The sequence below is a fragment of the Poecilia reticulata genome, chromosome 8 (assembly GCF_904066995.2).
Source record: "Poecilia reticulata chromosome 8, P_reticulata-male-v2, whole genome shotgun sequence".
Taxonomy (NCBI): domain Eukaryota; kingdom Metazoa; phylum Chordata; class Actinopteri; order Cyprinodontiformes; family Poeciliidae; genus Poecilia; species Poecilia reticulata.
The window spans coordinates 16235377-16249982 of record NC_088837.1 but is presented as its reverse complement, the minus strand read 5'-3'; the positions used below and the strand labels follow the sequence as shown (position 1 = coordinate 16249982).

Genomic DNA, 14606 nt, shown 5'->3' with positions numbered 1-14606 from the left:
CTCGAAAAGTTGCATTAAAAGTCCATTAAAAATGCCAATGTTGCATTAAATTGTCAAAATAAATTTAAATTTACAAAATCATGCAAAGTTGGCACTTTTAATGGACTTTTGAGCTATGCATACAATGTAAAATAAGTTACATAATTAAAACATTTCAAAAGTCAGTATGGTAGTTTTATTTATCTTTTAAACCTATCAGGTAGGTGTTAATAAGAAGATCTATTTACAGGCATATCATGAGGTAGCATAGCAATCATGATAAAACATACAATGTGTGAAATTTATTTAGTTCCAAGGAGATTGAAAAAGACAGAAAATAAACATTTTAAATGTAATGAAAACAAACTTTGGAATAGTCAGTGATGTAATATTTAATATGTGCAATAATGCGACAGACAGATGGCACTGCCACTACAAACCGCAGGTGAGGTTTCCAGATAAGTTACTACAGAGATAGATTAAGGTAAGAGGAGAACTTGCTTTGTGATACTCCAAATCTCGATGTGAACCTGAAGTTACCTCCCTGAGCCACTAATCCTGCTTCGCAGTACAGTTACGAAGCCGTTTATGCCGTTCCCATATCTGTGAAGGGCATGAACAGTGTATGGAAGAGGGATGAAAAATGTAGATATGAAATAACAATCTTCTCAACAGTTTTCTAACAAACGTACAAAAGGTGATAAAAGGTGATTAAAAGACTGATTCATACACTAACAGGCAAGGTGAACAGAAAGTACACACCCAGTAACTTCTGGGGGATTTTCTATACTTAATTCCGTTGCTTTTTTTTTTGTTGTTTGTTTGTTTCTTCGTTTCTTTTTTTGTGTGTTTTTTGCATTTCAGGTTAACATTTAAGAATTTACTGAAGTTCTAATACTGAAGAACTGCTGAAGACTTAATTCCTCCTATAGATCCTAGGAATATTTAAGAGTATACTTTCTTTTAACTAGTACTGTACATAGTATTGCCATTGTTTCATTTGATGGGCTTGTTTTTGATTAATCATTACTAGATAGAAAAAAATAAGACAGTAAATAAAAAGTGTACTTCTAAATGCTTAAAACAGTCAGATGTTATTTACATTTATCTTACAAGACAACATAATATTATTTTATTATTTTAATTATTTTGTTCAATTATTTCGATCCATTAAGTTTAACCTCACATTATTCTTTTACTTATTTTGTTGATTTATGTTTTGTTTTTACCTCTTTTTCTCTTTAACTCTCTCTCTCTTTCGATATATATATATATATATATATATATATATATATATATATATATATCTGTGTGTCTGTGTGTTGCGTCACTTGTTGGTAGAATCAAAGCAAGTCTGCTCCCTGTCATGTCCTTTTGAGCCTACTTCACAGTGACAAGTTGGAAAAAGACACCTCTTGATGGTGACTGACATTTACAACAGTGGACATATTTGAAATAGATGGGCATTTGATCTGGAATGATAACAGGTTCCTGGTTGCCTTTGAGCTTTATTGGTGTCAATTGAGGTCCAGCTTTAAAATATGTGTGTGATGGACGGGGTTCTAGATATCATATAGGAAACCATCCTGTCTCATGAGGATAAACAGAAAAATGCCTTCGATCTGTGTGTGTGTGTGTGTGTGTGTGTGTGTGTGTGTGTGTGTGTGTGCACAGTAGCGATTCTACGCTGATGGATCAGAGACGGATGGAAAACTTAAGTACTTTTCTTTCATGATTAGCAAAGCGTGGCACTTTTCTGCAGGGTCAGCAATTCCCAGAGCCTATTCCGGCACACTGATGTTTTTTTTTGTTGTTTTTTTTTAAAATAATTTCTAGAAATGTATGCATCTATATATGTGGAGAGATCTGGGTTAAAATAGTTTACTGCAAACTGATGCACTATGACAAATCACTTTAAAGGGGATAACATCCTGAAAACCAAGATGTTTGTCTTGCAGGGACATTATCTGTAACTCCCCCATCCGAGTGAAGTTTTATTCTGTTGCTTCACATAAATTTGGGTTTGCATGCTATGCAATTTGTAATGCATTTACTTCAGTCTTGCATGGTGGTAATGTGCTATTGTTTTCTCCCAGGGCACAAGCGACTTCTGTGTGTCTCCAAATAAATTCATTGTTAACCAAACCAAGGATTTCCTCACTGCGGGTAATTTATCTTGCACGGACACCAGCTCTTGTCTCTGAACATTAAGGCATGATACTAACCTTCCTGTTTTTCTCACCTTGCAGATGTTGCACACTATTATTTGTTCTGCAGTCCAAATCTGCAAAACCCCTTCCAGCAGGTATTGACCGAATGTCCCGGCTGTCTTCTTATCCGTGTGGTCATTTGCAATAAATCACACACTAGTAAATAGATTACAGTTTTAAAAGGTGTGATGTTTCTTGTTAGATGTAGCTAATTTATTGCAAACCCCTACTTGTGGGAAAAAACAAAACAAAAAAAAACAAACCCAGGTCACAGGAGATTGATTATTGGCGCACTACTTATTTTAGTTTCAATAGAATTTGTGTGTTTATTTTCCTGTGTGTGATCCATACTTCTGGTGCTTTTATCTGTTTGGGGTTACAGTTAAGCCCAAAAGTAATCAAGGATGGAGTGCTTACATTGTGCAATACATGGATTTTCATTTAGCAGACATTTTTGTCTTAAAAACCTTTTATTTAATTTGTCTTTTGTAGTATTTTAATTTCTCAAAAGACTCAATTTTAGATATATTAGTACAAGTTATAATCGTAAAAATAAATAGCCCCCATCCTTACGATATATATGTGTTTAAACGATTCTGTATATAACCAATTTTGTTTCACAGACAAAATCAAATGAAATAACATTTTCAACATATTTTTATAATATAAAATACATTATTGAAATAGCATTTCTATGGTGTTCTAATGTGTTTATGCAGCGGTTTTTGAGTGTTTGAAGTGTGTTCGCTTATCACTTCCTTTTAAATGACTTTTTAATGAAACATTTGTATTCCTTTCATGTCCCTTAAAAAAAGGTAACTGTGTTTGAAATGCTGATCCGCTAACATCCTCCTTCCAAATAATAACAGCAGAAATGCCACAGCTGCTGAGCATTCAGATTAAAGCTGGTTCAATATTGCAGGTTTGAAACTGAACTGCTATTCAGAAGCTGATAGTTTTCAAGGCAAACCAGACTGAGTCACAAAGCCTCGTCAAATAAACACTAACCCATTTCTTACGCGTCCGAGCCTAACGTGAGGGAGGATTATAATAACTATTTCAGAAAATTTTCAGTGACAGATGGTGTGGTCTCAAGTGGCTCTGTTTTCACGAGACATATAATATACGTCTCTCTGAGAGGATGAACCCGTGACCTATAATTATTTAAAAATCCTGGATGTTTAGCTCTCATCCTGGCGCCCATTTCTGCAGCAAAGTGATGCCTGCTTTGTCTGAAGAGATAATCCCTAATCTGATGGCCCAGTTGATATAAATATTGCTCTTTTGTTTCTGCTTAAGATTATTAGTGTGAAAAAGCGGAGATGATAGTGGGAAGGATAATTGATGTGGTAGGATAATGTAGGCCTATCTATTTAAGGTCTTCTTTTAAGCCTTTGTTAGCACCAAATTTGTTTACAGGCTAAATCTGCATAAACACTGCTCTACTTAATAAGATCCTCTTTGTTTGTTTTTGATATTTGCCTATATGATATAAGGACTGATTGTGCTTTTTTTTTTTTTTAACAGTCCCTTACGATCTGCCAGCGCTCTCTGACCACTATGCAAATCCAGATCCAGGGCCTGCTGCAGTACTCCATGCCCATTTTTCCCACAGCTCAGGTAAAAGTGGTGGCCCCAACAGCCCACCATTACTCCAGGCTGTGGAAGGTTGCATATCATTGTCTCCCCTTGTGCACCTTTTTTTTTCTTTTTCTTTTTACAGAGAGACCTTTTAGGGATCCAGAGGCTGTTAAACTCCACAGAGTTCAATATTCACCAGTTAACAGCCTTGCTTGACTGCCGCGGGATACATAAGGTAAGGTCAGATTCTCACAGTCACACTTTTTAATAGAAATTCTTTGAAACAGAGCTCAAAGCCACTTAGAGGCCCAGCTTGGCTGATTTTTGACCTTATCTCTGTGTACTTCTATGTACTGACACCACTTTAGCAGTTTGCACGCTGTGTGTCGGGGAGAGGCAGGCTCTGCTCGCCAATTTCAGTCTTCTGATAATAAAAGACCAACAAGTTTCGACTTATCTCACCTGTTTTCATTTAAGATAAGAAGGCTTTGCATATATCAGAATTGGTCGGAGGACCGCATTCAAATGTCAGCTGGATTTTAGAATGCTGAACCGAAAGGCCAGCTTTCCGGAAATTCATACCAGTTAAGTTACATATAACGTAGATTTATTACTCAGTAACAAATGCACGCTGATAAAGCACACCTGGGGAAAGTGAACTATTATAAAGAAGCTAAATCTACGTTGAACTAAGTCGATATAACAAAATGTACAAGAATCTAGCTGATTTTTAAAAGTGGCTATGACCGGCCAGTAACTTAACAGATCTCGATAACTATTTGAGTGCATATAATCTGCAAGATGTTCACCTATTATTATCAGAACCAATCCATTTATGATTCTGCTTGAATTTCTCTATTTGATTCCTTTTTTTTTTTTTTTTGCATATTCAGCACTCCCAAAATGAGAAAACGTATTCCGGTTGTGTCCCCCTTGCGTGGTTGCATGAACTGGCAGTCCATTCATGCAGCGCAGCATGCATTCTGTAATCATACCACTTTAGCTTACCCAAACAGTATCTCTCTCCTTCCGACTGCCAAGTGATGGGATTTTTTTGGGGTTTTTTTTTTGTTATTTCTTCACACTGGTGTTGACTGGAATGATTGCGATGATATGACTGTACTGCAGGTGCATGCATGGTGTGTGACTAACAGATAGAACTGTGCTCATTATCGGTCTGTTTGCCTGGTGATCGTTTCGGCTGATGCAGCGTTTCTGCAGAGACATTGTTTTGACTGGAGAATCATCTTAATGGACTGTACTGAGGACACAGTAAGGTTTTCATCACAGCTTGGCTCAAAATAATCTCTAAAAATCTGTGGGAGCTCTGTCTTTCCCATCCTCCCCTGGTGGCTTTCCAAAACCAGGGTCATGTGTTTTATTTTTGGCAAGGTTTCCTGAAATGATTCAGTATTTACATATAAAATGGCTGTGCTCAAAATATATGATTAGTGGTTTTGTAATGCCACCACGGCGATGTGCAGTCAGAAGCATGATTTCAGTCTGGTTAATTTTTATCTTAATCAAATGTACATTTACAGAAAATTAGCACAGCATAACAACATTTTATATCCTAAAATGTTACTCCATTAGTGACAAACTATATCTAAAAAAATGTTTGAGAATTCTGCAGCCCTGACAGCAGATGCCAGACATTAACGCAAGATTTGATGTTTCTCAGAACTTGCTTGGCAGATTTAACAAGCACATCTAAGCAGCAACGCATCCTTAACATGCATATCATCAGAATTAGTCTTGAGATTCGTATCTCCACAACTATCTCTGCAGTGGAAGACTGGAACTGCTTATTGCCCATCAGCAAAACAACACACGGCCTTTTTCTGCGTTCAAAAGCCTTGTTTCGACATTGCTCAGGGACTTCAGTAGTTGCAAGTGCGTTTATGCAGCCTTATAAATAAAAAAAAGTACGAATGCAACAGGATTCATATCAAATCAAGCATGCAGAGCCAGCATTCCTTGCTCAGACTGGTTGATATATGTGAGGGTAAAATGTGCACTCAAGGTTTGCTTGCCTGACAAAAAGCTACACAATTTATTAATACAAGTAAAAATGGTTTTTAGAACATTAAATGTAACAATGTTATGTTTTTTTTTCTGAAAACTAAAAGTTGACTCTTTCAGGACTACCTGGATGCCCTCATGGGTGTGTGCTATGATGGCGTGGAGGGGCTCCTCTATCTCTCTTTGTTTTCTCTTCTGGCTGCCTGCGCACTCTCTGCCATGCTGTGTGTAATTTTCCGACTGTGGACATTAATGGGCAGCAGGTCAGAACTGAATGAACTGTCCCTCCCCCTCCCCCCACCTCATTGCGTACTGCCCAGCTTGTACTTTTGCAAAATGTTCACCCTCCGTTTTCTCTGTCTGTACTTCTCTCGTTGTGTGGTTCTTTAACTCTCGTGCAGGGAGAAGGAGTACAACGACATCGATGAGGAAGACCCGTTCAACCCACAGGCGCGCCGGCTGTCGTTTAACCCCAGAAGGTCCAACACGCACAGTTTCTGCAGCTACATCAGCAGCCTTGGCAGCCAGGCCAGCCTTCATCCACCTCCTCAGTCTCAGTCTAGTTCCACCATACAGCCTCCTGAATATATGTAAGGCTCAGCAGCGGATGACTGCGTTTTTGAATCTGCATATTTAGCTAGCCTCTTAGTTTTTTTTTCTTCTTTTGTTTCTCCTCTTTGCTTAACAGGAATCAGTCCATGCTGTTCGGAGGAACCCCTCGATATGAAAACGTTCCGCTCATAGGGGGAGGATCTCCGCCTCCTTCGGTTCGTTGGCCTTATGAGGCTCTAGTGACCGTAGTCTGATAATAATATGCAACAGCATGCAGAAAGTTAAGCAGAACCTTATAATGCCACTCACACAACCTCACAGGGTCAGAATATGCTCATGGAACTTCTGTTCCAATTCAAGTGACTGAAGAGTGACATCTGATGGCCACATGTAGAAGTGCATCTCATCTGTGGATATTTCTTCTTGTTTGCTATTAGTATGTTTTTATTTTTTATTACAAGACAATTCTCTAGTTAATACAAAACATTTGCTCATATGCGAGCTGGTTAAGCACCATATGTTTTTGCTTCAGTTTAGTAAAGCCCACTTAATTGTAGCGTAGTGTGTGTTTTGTCTCCAGAGCTTAGTGATAAATAATAGATAAAAGATGGAAGACAGATAAATCCACAGTCCACATCTCGGCTCTGTGATGTTTTCTTCCTGCGAAGATTTCTTGCTTCTGTGGCTTGAGCAGCTTTCACAGCATACCAAAGACTAAAAACACCTTTTGTGTGGGTGAAGGCAAGCACGAATCTGAATCATTGTCTAAAATGTTGCTATGCGAGGCACATTTTTTTATCAGTTACAGATATCTTTGCTTTCTGTCTGCTCATAACAGAGAAGTTGGAAGCTTTAATAAAACACATGCTACATAAATACTTGAGTCTGCCTGCGTTTGTAGTTATGGTTTGGATTTTTTTTCTCTCTCTCTTTGGTTTTACTGTGTCAGCTTTTCTGCATTTTGCTTTTTTATTTTTCATGCAAGTAGTCTGTCAGTGGCATGTCTAACAGATCTGTGAAAAACTCTTTTCTTTTTTACTCCTCAACTCAGACTTTGATAACTGTAAGTTTTTATTGATGTTCATTCTCTTCATTTTCATTCATCTTCATTCCATATTTTTTAACACACACCTTAGGCACCTTATATATTGTAACTTTGACCCAGCAACACTCAGTTACCCCAACTCTGACCTCCTAGCACTGTCCGACTGTTGCATGTGAGTGTAACTCTACCTTTTGCTTATGCTCTTTTTTACCTGCTTTTTACAACATGTTGTTTTCCTACCTCCAAATTATGCGAGTTTAAGACTGAAAAACAAGAAAGAACTGAAAATTATTTCCCAAATTGAATCTACATTACATAATTTATACATATGTGATAACCAAGCTGCATCAACAGTACTTTAAAGCTAATTTCATATGTCTGTTATTTGCAGTATTCGCCCAGTATGAGGACCACATACCTGTCCATGAGTGATGCCCAAATCAGACACTTGAGGACTGACTTCCAGGTGTAAGCTGCTGCCTGCTGAACCCTTCTCCGTGCATCAGTCAAAGCAACTGAGTTCCTGCTGAGAAAGCTGTCTTCATGACATAATCCTATTTACGGGAACAACAGACTCTTGTCCGATGTCAAGCATGAAAGCAGGCCATATGAGACAGTTACTTCAGTAAGGCGTCAGTGCAGTGTTTGAAGATGCCTGAATGCAGTTTTGAAAAGAGATGGCCTCAAAGACATCTGTTTCTTTTATGGAAATCCTTCAACTCAAATTGAGACATTTCTGTCAGCCAAATTCAGAATTTTTAACTGAAATAATCCAGTCATTTAAAAAAAAAATTTTTTTAAGTGTCATGTGAAAACCTTTGACAATCATTAATCGGTACTTTGATGGCGAATGAGAAGAAGAATTGGTTCCATTAAGACCTTTGATCGACACCAAATGTGTTTGACAACAGTGGGACAATCTTTTGACATGACTGTGAGCTGTGGTGCAACACGAAACATAACATCAACTTTTCTAAATATTACTTGCATATGTAATGAAAACTTTATCATAGCTTGTAATTTTGCTCAGAAGAGCCAAAGATGCCTTTTTACAATAAGTCTTAACTGTCATACCACAGGTGTTTTATGCAACATATGAGGATGTAGACGCATGTGTGAAATAAAATTGACATTTAAGTCTTTAATTATTTCTATCTTTTTCAATTGTGTCACAAGTGAGGAAAAAAATCATGTGCACCAGTACAAATAAAAGGTTTCTCATAATATTGTGGCTTATATAAATGTAATTTACTAAAAGGAAACACATTTTTCAAGATATTTCTGTAAATTTTATTATTTGTTGTTTTAATGCTGACTAATCTTTCAAGCTACAGAAAAAAATACAGCAGATTAGATTGCCCTACAGTTGTAGGAATATTAGTTTTAAAAGAATTCAGTGTGACATGATCCATTTAACATATGCTGAAGACAAAACTATTCATACACCTGGAAGATTTAGATTATTTTCATCAGCCAAAAGGTTTTGCTTCTCAAAGGGAATAAGATGAGTTATTACAAATCATTGTGAAAATAGTATCTGCTTTCCATACAAAATGTATTTGCATTTACAGCTTAAGAGAAAAGGATACATCAAATTATCTATACACTTCTCAATAATCCATAAAAAAAAAAAACATTCTCGCCCGTCTTATAAAAGAAGAACCGTCTTCAGCAGCAACAACGTAATGTAGTCATTTATCACTTTAGTTCCTCACTGTTTTGGAGGCATTAGCTTACTCTTTTTTACACCACCAGATCATTAAGGTTTGAGATCGTTTGTTTCTGCTTACCGATGTCTACAAAGCAAGACATATAAGCCTCATGAATAGTTTTAAAAGTTAACAAGATGTGTTTGTACTGATCTGCTATGTTCTGTTTTCTCCAAACGTTGCTTTGTTCACTGTGATCAACCATCTCTTCATTGGTCCTAAAGACAAAGTTTCAGGAGCCTAATGAAACTCAAACCCCTGCTTCCATGGAAGTGCTTACACTTCTTGATTATCAGTTAATCAATAGTCAATACACTATTTGCTGCATCAACAGCAAATAGTGCTACTTTTCTATTTCAATAGTGTAGACTTAGAAATAGTGAAGCTTTTTTCAGCGGCTCTAGTCACAGTAGTGACAATGATTTTTCCTGTAATCATGGTTTTTTGAACAAAAGATAGCCAGAAATAACAGGAAGATGTGGTAAAATCAGAAGTTCCAGAATTTGTACCACGGTTGAATACAGATTTGCAGCTCTGACACATCTGCCAGGTCTAAAAAAAAAAAAAAAAAAAGCACTTTGAAGCACTTGATTGCCTTGATTGTTTTGAACATGATACCATACTGGAATCAGGATACCACTGATGGGTAATTTTTTTTGTGCAAAGATGATTGCTCTTAATGGCACTAAAAAAAACAAAAACAATAGTCCATTTGTTGCTTTTCTCACCAGTAATTTCACACTGTTACAGCAAAACTTGCAAAACATGTATTTTCATATGAACCATTTCAATTTTTGTCACAAACCTAAAATCACAAACTTATTCTCTCGACAGGAGAACTACTAGTCATTTCCTCCACAACATGCTGTATAGTCAGTAAGAAAAAAAAGAAAGAAAATTAAATAAATAAATAAATAAATAAATAAATTAAATAAATAAATAAATACAAATTAAAGAAGGAGCTGTCCAGGGTGCTAGCCATCAATCAGTAGGGGGTGCTATCGTTTGAAATATACCATTGCAGGTTTTTTTTTTAGCTTTATGAAAACTGATGCCGTCATATGACTACTGTTATATTCTATGTAAGAAGTAATCTTTGCATTAGATTAAGTGGTACCTACAAATTTTCAACTTAAATCCCGAAGCGAAGACATATCTCGGACGCCTAGTCCTTCCTCGCCTGCCGTAGGAAACAAGACGAAAATCGTGCGGACATGGCGTAAGCACCTAGCCTGCTAGCCATTTGAGGCTGCTTATTACTATAACAAAATGCTCTATGACAAGTCACATTTTGTGTGTCGATAAGGGAGGATGTGGCTAAATAATGGGAAACGTCTTTGGGAGAAAGAGCCGATCCTCTCGTGTAACGGAGCAGGACAAAGCCATTTTGGTAAGCTGAGGAGGGAGGGAGCTCCGTAAGCTGAGCACCAGGCTATTATCGTCGGACAAAATTAAAACAAAAATGATCTGGGCTTTTTTAAATGGAATACCGCTTGATACATGATATCCATGGCATATCTTTCTGAGTTTGTGCTTACTTTTGCAGCAACTGAAGCAGCAGAGAGATAAACTGAAGCAGTATCGAAAGAGAATCACCTTGCAGCTGGAGAAGGAGAGACTTCTGGCTAAGCAGCTGTTGAAAGATGGCAAGAAAGAGTAAGCAGACTTCGAGATGCAAATGACAGCAGTTTGGAGCAGATCCCAACAACCAGTGGCATCACTTGCTGTGTTCCCCCCTATTTCTGCCGTTCACAGCTGACCATTTTGTGTGTTAACTTGTTGCAGAAAAGCACTGCTGTTGCTCAAGAAGAAACGCTACCAGGATCAGCTGCTAGAGAAAACTGAGAGTCAGATTTCAAACCTAGAGCGTTTGGTGAGTTTAATTATTTTTTCCTGTATGAAAATATATAAATATCTGTTTTGATTACGCTGAGGTGAAGTTCCCTGATGCATCCATGAGAAAAAATGAATCTACTGTAGAACTCTGATCTGCTGATTTCTTGAGTTAGCCTGTTCCTAAAACACTTTTCTTTAGTTTTGCATGAAAACAACAATTTCTACAATAAAAATAGTAATCCAGTATAACCAAAAGCTACACAGATATTCCACTCTATCGACAGTCAAACAGGATTTTATCCTCACTTTAAAACAAAGACAAAATCATTACAAAGGTCACAGTTTATACCATGTTTGGCATTTTATTTAACTTCTACACAGTTATTGTATTTGATGCAGTTAGCATTACTAGGCGTAGACTTCATTTTCTGTCTGTATTTCCTTGAGTGAAGTGAGTTTTTGTTCAATTGTGAGATTTCCAAACCATTTCCTAATCCAGCATGACCTGATCTGTGACAGATAGTCAACTTCTTCAAAATAGACCAGCTTTGCTGTAGCATTTAGCTTTTAGGTATTTTAAGTTTCACACTCTAAAATTAGCAACCTAAATTTAGTTCTTCAGACTTTGTTTTAGACATGTCAGTGACATTGAAAAATAGTGTTTTCTTCTGTTAGTGACTTATTAGAAAGTGAAATCATGCTTAAAATGATCAGATTCTGTCCCCCTCTCTGTGCAGCGCTAAGGTTAATTGTTAAATCTTAACAATTGACTTAAATGTGACAAAACAACCCGATTCACCATTTTCGAATTGACCGTTTGGTTTTGTTGTTGTGCTTGTCAGTTATTCTGTAACTACATTCTGAAAAATATATTTTTTGTCAACAGGTTCAAGACATTGAGTTCATGCAAATCGAGGTGAAAGTCGTCGAGGGGCTTAAAATTGGCAATGAATGCCTGAAAAGCATGCACGAGGTACATATTTAGTCTTTTTTTTCTATCTGCTCGCTGTTTAGAAATGTGCCTTTGCACATTCGTTGTATTCATGCACCCTTAACCTGTCTGTCTGTACATCAGTGTACACTATAACTGTGTCAGCGTTTTGTCTGATAGGAATGCTTTCTGTAATGTGATCCCTGCAAAAAAAAAAAAAAAAAAAAAAGGGTCTGAGCAGCGCAGAAGGCTTTTGGATCGTGGTACAACAACATAGCTGATGCACATGGCTTTAAGATTAAAGGATTAAAGAAAAGCCTCGGCGACATCACTCTGAATGCTGCACATGCTTAGATACTTAGACCTTGCTTTAGGGGATTCACAAGTCTGACCGAACGTGGAAAAAACGAACATTTGAGTCCGGAATTTAAAACAAAATTCAATGTGTTTGTTTTTTTTTTGTTTTTTTTTCACAGATCATGTCAATAGAAGATGTGGAAAAAATCCTGGATGAGACACAAGAATCAATTGAGTATCAAAGGGTAAATAATTTCACTTCAGAGTAACCTATATGCAAATTATTCCACTTCTTGTATAGTTTTATTTGTTTACTGCTTTTAAATTACCTTTTTTTTTTAGTTCAAATAGTGGAGATAGTCTGTAATTAAGTGCAGATATGCATCAACAAGTCCTACATTTTGTATTTGCAGCACATAGATGAAATGTTGGCCGAAGCCATGACACACGAGGATGAAGAAGCAGTTTTCGCAGAATTAGAAGCCATCACTCAGGTGGGTTCTAAGATGGATGCTAAACTTTATATTTATTCTAAAAAAAAAATGTCTCATCAACCACACATCTCCCTTCGCCGCTCCACCTAAATTTACCCATAACGTCGATCTTGAACTGTCGGTTGCGTCTTCTGGAGAAGAGCTGGTTCATATTAATTTACATATTTAATTTCAGATTTTTAATAGGTTTCCGAGGGATTTTCAACAAGTCACAGCCGTGTAGGACTCTAATTACAAGTTGTAAGCGAAACAATTGTGCTCATGAATTATGCAGAATTGTAGGGATTAAAGTCTGTATTGTGCTCTAATTGTTTTTAATGATGCACTCTGTCAGACTGTAAAAAAAAAAAAGACTGTTTCATAATTGAGTGTTGACACTGGTTCAATGACTGCATTTATTCATATTATATAAATAAAACTCAAAAGATTTCAGTGAACAGAAAGTAACTTCAATTATAAATCCAGTTAAATTCAGTTTTAAACAGCCGCATCAGAAGCTTTATCCAGGAAAGAAAAGCAACAAAACACTAAAACATTCACACAGGTGCAATTTTTGTGGCACACGTCATTTTTACTAATTATTATTTTAGCAATAGCAATTGTTAATGCTGACTGAAACCTAAATTGTTGCTTAACTTGTCTTGCACTTTGGATTTGCTTACATAAAAACATTACTGTCCAGATCTAAGAATCATATATTCCCATCATATTTTTTCTTCTACCCAACTTGGTTATAAATGTCTGGATTAAAACTAGATATCAGGGAGATAACATCTTAGATGAGAGTTTATCTCTTGAAAGATGAGCCAAACTTCAGGAATTATTTGGCTTGGAAAAAAAAAATAAAAATCCCCAAAACATGCACCCTTTTATGTATGATTTACAATCTCACTGTCTCCAGTTGAGATAGTTTTACATGAGCTTCTGCAAAAAGAAGGGGGAAAAAACTGCTTAAATGCACACCTTTCAAGCTCAGCTACATATGGACCTTTGTGGCTTTGCTTGAGGAATACCACACCAGTTTATTTTTTATGCTAATGGCTTCAAGATGCTTGAGGGTTGGTTCTCATGATAGCATTTTTAATGAAGCAGTTTTTTTTATTTCAGCCTCAAGCTATTAATAAGTAGAATAAAGGTGAGCACAACTGGGTGTTCATAAACCTCCAAATGGTTTTATTTTTGCTTTTTTTGTTGTCGTTTTTCTTCTTTTTATTCAGGGAGAAGATGTAGCACTGCCAGAGGTTCCTACTGACCTTGTACCAGAGATACCAGAAGCTGCTAAAGTTGAAACAGGTAGACGTTATCTTTTTATTTTGCTCATCTAAAATGTTTCAAACTTAATGTTGTTCTTATTTTCTTTGTTTTTAGAGAGGAAAGAAGCAAGGAAGCAGGAGGACAGAGAGATGCTGGCAGCCTAAGAGGATTTCTGGGCAATACCCAGCACTGATCTACAAATAAAGCCCCTTTAGTTTTGTAACAAGGGGAGGATTTATATCCAGCATAGACTTTTCACACAGTTTACAGGAGCATAAAGTGGAATATTGCATTTCTGTCTGTCCAGTTTGGAGTTGTTTCATAGTCACTGTGCAGGTTATGGCATGCAGAGAAAAACAAAAGGATTTTAGATGTTTTAAAATGACCATGAAATAATAACAAATAAAATCGTTTTACATAATAAACAGCTGTAAAAAAAAAAACAACAAAAAAAAACAGTTCGGACTTTTTCTATCGAGTTGTAGAGCATGCATTTATCCAGAAGAGGGCATTGCTTGCTTTCTTTTCTGTGGTAATACACTTTGACAATATACTACGTCCTCTTTATAATGTCATCAGTGCAGTGAAGGTGTTTGTTGTCAAAAAATAAAAAGCTTGCTGAAAGTGGGAGTTACTTGGGAGAGGGATATGGTATGTACAGCACTAGATTTGGGGAATTGGGCGTCAATTCATGTG

At 36.8% G+C, this 14606-nt stretch overlaps 2 protein-coding genes across 4 annotated transcripts in view; both read left to right on the top strand.

The window, feature by feature from the left end:
• The window catches only part of LOC103468817 (protein tweety homolog 2-like), a 29169-nt gene extending 20635 nt beyond the window's left edge, over nucleotides 1–8534 (top strand). For both annotated transcript variants that reach the window (XM_008416152.3, XM_081610067.1), the window contains 8 exons: nucleotides 2076–2145; nucleotides 2229–2284; nucleotides 3717–3809; nucleotides 3913–4005; nucleotides 5913–6055; nucleotides 6194–6382; nucleotides 6481–6559; nucleotides 7781–8534. In XM_008416152.3, coding sequence (XP_008414374.1) covers nucleotides 2076–2145; nucleotides 2229–2284; nucleotides 3717–3809; nucleotides 3913–4005; nucleotides 5913–6055; nucleotides 6194–6382; nucleotides 6481–6559; nucleotides 7781–7861 — 804 coding nt within the window. In that variant the 3' untranslated portion in view covers nucleotides 7862–8534. The remainder of the gene's footprint in view (nucleotides 1–2075; nucleotides 2146–2228; nucleotides 2285–3716; nucleotides 3810–3912; nucleotides 4006–5912; nucleotides 6056–6193; nucleotides 6383–6480; nucleotides 6560–7780) is intronic.
• A 1581-nt stretch (nucleotides 8535–10115) lies between these two features.
• On the top strand, nucleotides 10116–14537 carry LOC103468818 (charged multivesicular body protein 6-like). 2 transcript variants are annotated; one of them, XM_008416154.3, is made up of 9 exons: nucleotides 10116–10317; nucleotides 10405–10488; nucleotides 10645–10754; nucleotides 10884–10971; nucleotides 11821–11907; nucleotides 12342–12407; nucleotides 12576–12656; nucleotides 13874–13949; nucleotides 14025–14537. In XM_008416154.3, the coding sequence occupies exons 2-9, from the start codon at nucleotides 10423–10425 to the stop codon at nucleotides 14072–14074; spliced, it is 624 nt and encodes a 207-aa protein (XP_008414376.2). In that variant the 5' UTR covers nucleotides 10116–10317; nucleotides 10405–10422; the 3' UTR covers nucleotides 14075–14537. The 2 variants fall into 2 exon arrangements, with proteins under 2 accessions (XP_008414376.2, XP_008414375.2); XM_008416153.3 differs by having other exon boundaries at nucleotides 10117–10488.
• The last annotated feature ends 69 nt before the right edge of the window (nucleotides 14538–14606 follow it).

Bases quoted from the DNA above. Each gene is read 5' to 3' on its own strand.
- LOC103468818 (XM_008416154.3), top strand. From the start codon at position 10,423: ATGGGAAACGTCTTTGGGAGAAAGAGCCGATCCTCTCGTGTAACGGAG. The intron at 10,755-10,883 runs GTAAGCAGACTT...AACTTGTTGCAG, and splicing joins TTGAAAGATGGCAAGAAAGA to AAAAGCACTGCTGTTGCTCA. The intron at 10,972-11,820 runs GTGAGTTTAATT...TTTTGTCAACAG, and splicing joins TTTCAAACCTAGAGCGTTTG to GTTCAAGACATTGAGTTCAT.